Raw genomic sequence first — 6,591 nt, 5'->3', positions numbered from 1 at the left:
CTGCCGCCTCCCCGTCCCCACGCGGGCCCCCCTGCCGCCTCCCCGTCCCCACGCGGACCCCCCTGCCGCCTCGTCACCCCCGCGCGGCCTGGCGCCTCGTGTTGTCACCGCCCTCGGCAGGGAGGTGCAGGCGGGACCCATGGGGTCACTACACGGTCTTATGCCCGGGGCTGCGGGGCAAGGCCTCGGCAGGCGGGGATGGGGGTCCCCGCGACTGCCCAAACCCGTCTTCCCGTCACACCTGTGCTTTCCAAACCCTGTGGCGGGGGCTCAGCAGATGTCGCTGGGGAAGCCCACGAGGGGACCCTCCCCTGCCCCCACCCCGGCCAGGGACAGCAGGGCCTCTGCAGCCGTTCATACGGGCCGTTCCAAATAGGGCTTCTGCTGTCTTCGCGAATATATTCCTTACCTAATTTTGTTAGCACTCTCCCGTCACCCTCAGTCAGTGGCCTGGCAGAGTTGAAAGCATCCTGAAAACGTCCTTCCCAAGGGTCTGGGGCGGTGGAGGCAAGTGTGGGAGCTCCACCCCCAAGAGACCTCCACCTGCACCCAGCCCCGCCCCCGCTGGCCTGCCTCCCTCCCCTCGCCCCCCTGCCCCGGAGGCATTGGCTGGGGGTCCCCTTCGAGGTTCAGGGCTGGGCCCCTCAGGGGGTGCTGGGCCACATGCTGAACCCCAGGGGCCTGTGCCCTGGCTCTCTGCAGGGGTGGAAAATGGTACCAGTCAAGCCCAAGCTGGAGGAGCCCACTGCCACAGCCCCGACATGGAGGACCCCACGCCTGAGCCCGTCTACGTGGATGTGGACAAAGGGCTGACCCTGGCCTGCTTCGTCTTCCTCTGCCTCTTCCTCGTGGTGATGATCATTCGCTGTGCCAAGGTCATCATGGACCCTTACAGCGCCATCCCCACGTCCACCTGGGAGGAGCAGCACCTGGACGACTGAGGTGCGGGCGCGGGGGGACCTCCACGTCCCCTGGCCACTGGCCCGCCCGCCCGCGGCGCTGGGAATGGATTTGGCCGCAGATGGCGGGGGTTCACCGGAGCCGCACCTGCTCCCCCTCGAGCACCACAGTGAGGTGCATGGGGGCTCCACGGTGGGCCAGCCTGGAGATGAGAGCACCGGGCTGGGGAGTCGCTGTGGGACAATGGGGGATCCCCTTCCCTGGCTCCTGGGCACCTTCTGGGGTTGGGTCCAGGGCAGGCCCCCACTGTCACACAACAGAGGACACTGTCCGCCCTTAAAATGCAAAGCAGCACACACAGGAGCCCCCGTCGCTCCAGCACAGATGTGCCCCCGCCCCGGCCGGCCGCTGGGCAGCAGTGGGGCGAGGGCGAAGGCGAGGGCGAAGGCGAAGGCGGATGCAAGGGGCCTCACCCAACCTTCACGCAGGGCACAGGCCTGCTTCCCAGCAGTATTTTTTTTAAACTAAAACATAGAGGGGTTTATTTTTCCCGTCATAAATGAAATGGGCATTTTGGGAATTTGGGAACATACAGAAAAATAGAAGGGGGGGGGAAATGACACTTAGAATCCCACTTCCCCAAAGCCACCATTTTGATATATTTCTCCCCGGCTTTTTTTTTTTTTTTTTTTAAAGATTTTTTAATTTATTTTTATTTGAGAGAGAGAGAGAATGAGAGAGAGGGAGCATATGAGAGGGGGGAGGGTCAGAGGGAGAAGCAGACTCCCTGCTGAGCAGGGAGCCCGATGCGGGACTCGATCCCGGGACTCCAGGATCATGACCCGAGCCGAAGGCAGTCGCTTAACCAACTGAGCCACCCAGGCGCCCCCGGCTTTTTTTTTTTTACACACCTCTTTTTAAACGGTCATGTGCATACCGTAGGGATGATGTTGCCCCGCCTCACAGTAGAGCATGGACCCCTTCCTGTCCCATCACAACCCGCCGCGTTAGCGGCCGCAGAGTGCTCCAGCAGGGCGGGAGGTCTCGGCTCCATCAGCGAGGGCTTCGGCAGCACGGTTAAATCTGTTTGCTGACTTCCCTGCACACGACCTTATCCCATGCTGTCGGCTCTTGGGCGTGCACACTCTGCAGGGGGAGCACTGGCCCGGGAGCCCTGGGTCTTGTCCTCAGTCCCCCAGCGACTGCGTGGCCGTGAGCAAGTCCCGCCACCTCTGCGTGCCTCAGTCCCCTCATGTCACAACGGGGAGGAAAAGCCTTGCTCTCTTTGTTTGGTGTGAGGCTCCCACGGCTGAAAGGACAAGAGGGGGCTAGTGGGGGGCAAGGAACAGGTTGCTGATAGGGACTGTTCTTGGGGCCCCCCTCCTCCCCCATCACCTCCATCTATGACCTTGCAGCAAGAACACGGGGCCCACAGCGCTGGTCCCAAGTCCCAGCTCCTCTACTTCCTGCTGTATCACCCCAATAACTCTTCAGCCTCTCTGAGCCCCACTTCCCTCCTCTGTGGCATGAGGGAACCACATCTACCTCACAAGGTTGTTGTGAGGATGGAATGAAGGAACATGGGCCGACATCAGTGTCCTTCCTTGACTCTACCCCTCAGGAGAAGCCAGGGGTCTGAGCCAGAAGGGGCAGGTTCTGGGATCCCCCCTCCCAGCAGAGCCTGGAACCCTGGACTTGCCTCAACCTCCCAGGGCCACTTCCTGGGCTAAATCTCCCAGCCAGGACCCCTGGTCGGAGGGATCCTCACAGCAACCTCTCCCGGCACCTGACCTCAAGGGCTATGGTGTCTATTCATTTACATCATCGTCATTGTCATCTGTTGAACCACACACGGTATGAAGTTACACTAGAAGCCCCTCCCTCCGAGGCATGGCCTGCCATCCCCATCAGGAGAGACCCGCACCTGTGAAGAAGGGCAACGCTCCCTTCCCGTCGCCTGCATCCCAGCCCTGGGTCCCACTCCAACCCAGGCACCTGGGCAGTGGGTTTCCAAAGTACTGTCACCACTAGGCGACCCCTACAAGTGAACTAGGCCACAGCTGTTTAGGCAAATTCCAGGGCCTGTCCAGCTGTCTGCGCCCCCCCCCACACATGCACACGCACTATGTGGGATGCACAAAGGGGCAGCTAGCAAGGGCAGTGAACCGAGATGCACCAGAGACTCTGGGTGAAGGAAGGACCTTGCGCATCGCCTCAGGCCCAGCAGCAGCCTCCGCTCTGCAGCCTACCTCCGAGACACCCAGCACTTCCGTGCAAACCCATCCGTGTGGATTTACGATGGAAATCAGAACCAGCTCCCAATCAGTTAGTAACAGATCCCAAGAACCGGAGGAGGTCTGGAAGACCTCACCAGGAGATACTCTGGAATTCTCAGGAGTGAAAGACAGGTATCCTAGGGTCACATCTGCAATGGTGAGGAGCTTGCTGGAAATCCAGGATCCCGGGCCCGGTCCAGACCTCCAGGGTCCGCGTCTCTGGGGATGGCGCCCAGGAATCTGCTGGTGAGAGTCACCAAGCGGCCGGTGAGTGCACTGAAGTTTGAGAAGCACGGCCCTGGGGATCCCATGCTCCCACTTCATTCTTTTCCACACTTACATCTGCTGATGTTTCCCACCCTATCTCTGGACTGGTGTTTTTTGTTTTTTGTTTATTTTTTGGTGGCAAGGGGAAATAACATTTCAGAAAAGATGAAAAATAAAAATATCACACCCCATCCAAGCCTCCAGCAAAATAGTGATTTTCATTGTGTACCCATACGCTCTCTTCTAATCCTTGTCCAAATGCAAGATACGTTCTTTCATAAATGTCATCACTTACATAACTGAAAATCATACTCCCTCTTAACATCACCTCATGAGCATGTTTCTGCCACAGCCTTCCTATTTATCATTTGAGTGGCCACGGAACATGCCATCTAGCGTTACACGGTTATCTGGACTCCTATTATTAAGTACTCGGTTGCTTTCATTTTCCTGATTGTACGTGCACCACGAGACAAAAGAAAGATAAGACAGATGTGATGGACCCTGGGAGCTGGCTCAGGGGAATAAATACTTAAACCCCAAGCCCCTCCACCTGAGACACACGTAGCATTTGATCGTATGAAAGGGAATCCGGAGCTTCTGTTGTTGCACTGTGCTGCTCAGGATGAGGAGGTGGGCTTCTGTGATCAGAGCCTCTTGGCCAGCTCTTGGCTAGTCGAGATGTGGTTTGGGGTGTGGATGGAGAGAGAAACTGTCCAGCAAAAGAAATGAACAGAATTTTTGAAGACTGAAAGCTGGTGGGGAGGAAGTGAAAGCATTCAGCGAGAGAGAGAGAGAGGTCTGTGAAGCTTGCCACAGTCCAAGGCTTAAGGGAAAAGAAGACCTGAAAGTCCCCACTGCGGAGAAAGGGCGGAGGCTTTTCCAGATCGTGGTGTCCAGTGGCCACTTCGGCCTGTGGTCTGCCCTGTGCTCTGCTCAGCTCCCCCAGGTCCCTCCAGACCCTCAGTAGAGTCTGCTCCCCAGTCCATTCTGTGGCAGTGGTATTTGGGGACAATAAAAGCATCTGGACGGTGGGCCATGGGAGGGAACGCAATCCGGAAAGGGACAGGTGGGACACACACAGGCAGAAGTGGGCCGTCAGACGATGGCCCCCAAGAGGCCGGTGGGAGAAACAGGACACGCGCTTCCCCAGCCTGGAGCATCAATTCCCAACATCTCTGTTTTATTTTTTCCAACTAGTCGCTCAAATGTCTACCGAGGTTTTATGGAATTGAAAGGCCCAGGTCTCCCTTGCCCATAACCCTGTCCCCGAGCTCCAGAGGCCAGCCCCATCTAAAAGGAGCTGGCCGCGCTTCCAAACACCAGCTGGAGAGAATCGCCACGCCCGCTGTGTCCACTGGTGTGGTTCCGTGTCCCGCGGTCTCCCCGCTGAAGACCGGCCCTGCCACCCACGGTGGTTAACAAGCTGCACGGTCTGCTCGGAGAGGACAGGTGCCCTAGGATAGCGCTGCTCCAACTACAGTCTCAGGATGGGTAACATTGGCATCCCTGGGGGGTATGGGATGGGGAGTAACGAGGGGCTCCCCAGTGAACCTCTGGGTTCCAGAACCAGTCCTCCTTGCTCCCCGCCCCCACTGTGTAGCAGCGCCCTCACTTCCCAATGGCTGTTGGGATAGATCCCTCAGACAGTGCAGTGAGCCCCTTCTCTGCCCCCGGGTCAATAAGGGGAGACCCACTGGCCACATTATGAGCCCCCACTGCTGCACTTCCTTCGGTGGGAGGTCATGTTGCTGAGATGCATGGAGATGAACGAACCCTACAAAACGCTGGGGAGGCAGGGGCGGCAGGTCCATATCCAGAATCTGAAGCTCTTCCCACCACCCTCCATGATCGAACGGGTGCCGCGTAATCAACCCACCCCCAAGTGGCTGGCCTGTTCCCACAGCCCACTCCTGCGGAATGGTGTCCTACCAGGGGCTGAACTTTGGCCTCACTCATCGGCAGGTTGCATGTCTAGAAATGATGGAAACAGATGAGGCTTAGTGAGGGAGATCCCACACTGTTGGACCCATATACGGCCTCCATGTCTTCCACTGTGGCCACTGTGTTCCTGGTGCCACTGAGCAAGCCCCAGAGTGGATAAGGAAGGGGCCGACATCCCCACCTGATTATCGAGAGCCTTCTCCGCGTGCACGTCTTCTGATGGGCATTTCGTTGGCACATGAATATCTTCACATTCAAGACCTTTCAAAGATGTCCTTCCATATACATCTCCCCAAGACGGCCCTGAATCCTCTCTTCCTAAATCTTCTCCAGTTGGGCCAGCACTCTGGTTCACCGCTGGGGATGGTTAGAAGCTCCACACGGTATCCCTGTCTGCCACAGACACTCCCTGTACCATTGGGTCTCCTGGACCACCTGGCCCCTTCCAGTCCGTGGGACCCCATTATTACCGCTGACATCTGGGAACCTCATCTCTCACCACTGTCTCCGAACCGAAGGAGGGTTCTTCAAGAATGCTGGGGACCCCCACCCTTACTAATGCATTCTTAATGCCTTTGTGATGGAATTGGCCTCAGGGCCCTCCAGGGAGGTTGGTTTTGGGGTGACTGAACCAGTCAGTTGCACAGAATAGACTCACTCCAACAGTCCCATCTCCCTGAGCCCTCAGACTCCTTCCTCTGCAGTATTCCAGGGAAATTCCAGCCATCATTCCAGACATTCCTTTGTGTACTCAGAAGATTCATTGAAGAGGGCTTAATTCAGGGACGATTTTCAGAAGCACAGACAGGTTTAAGAGAACCAGCAAGGGCGGGTGAATAACCCAGGATCGATGACGATGGGAAGCCATTGCCACTCCTTGCTTGGGGGGTGGGGGCCATGCTGCCCACAGGAGCTGTGAGCCACAGTACAGGGACCCAGCGGGACCCAGCCACCCCAAAACGGTGGCCCAGAAGGGAAGGAGTGAGGAGAACAAATACTCCTGGCTTTTCTTTTTTTTTTTTTAAAGATTTTATTTATTTATCTGAGAGAGAGAATGGGAGACAGAGAGCATGAGAGGGGAAGGGTCAGAGGGAGAAGCAGACCCCCCGCTGAGCAGGGAGCCCGATGTGGGACTCGATCCCGGGACTCCAGAATCATGACCTGAGCCGAAGGCAGTTGCTTAACCAACTGAGCCACCCAGGTG

The 6,591-nt window shown here is 57.3% G+C and overlaps 1 protein-coding gene across 1 annotated transcript; it reads left to right on the top strand.

Annotated features, from left to right (window-relative positions):
* The first annotated feature begins 52 nt into the window (after positions 1-52).
* CTXND1 (cortexin domain containing 1) lies at positions 53-6,457 on the top strand. The gene has a single exon (XM_081809648.1). The coding sequence runs from the start codon at positions 762-764 to the stop codon at positions 939-941; it is 180 nt and encodes a 59-aa protein (XP_081665774.1). The 5' UTR covers positions 53-761; the 3' UTR covers positions 942-6,457.
* The last annotated feature ends 134 nt before the right edge of the window (positions 6,458-6,591 follow it).

Source organism: Leptonychotes weddellii, unplaced genomic scaffold, assembly GCF_054177405.1.
Source record: "Leptonychotes weddellii isolate Sample4059 unplaced genomic scaffold, ASM5417740v2 HiC_scaffold_11824, whole genome shotgun sequence".
Taxonomy (NCBI): domain Eukaryota; kingdom Metazoa; phylum Chordata; class Mammalia; order Carnivora; family Phocidae; genus Leptonychotes; species Leptonychotes weddellii.
This window is presented reverse-complemented; position numbering and strand designations above follow the sequence as displayed.

Bases quoted from the DNA above. Each gene is read 5' to 3' on its own strand.
- CTXND1 (XM_081809648.1), top strand. From the start codon at position 762: ATGGAGGACCCCACGCCTGAGCCCGTCTACGTGGATGTGGACAAAGGG.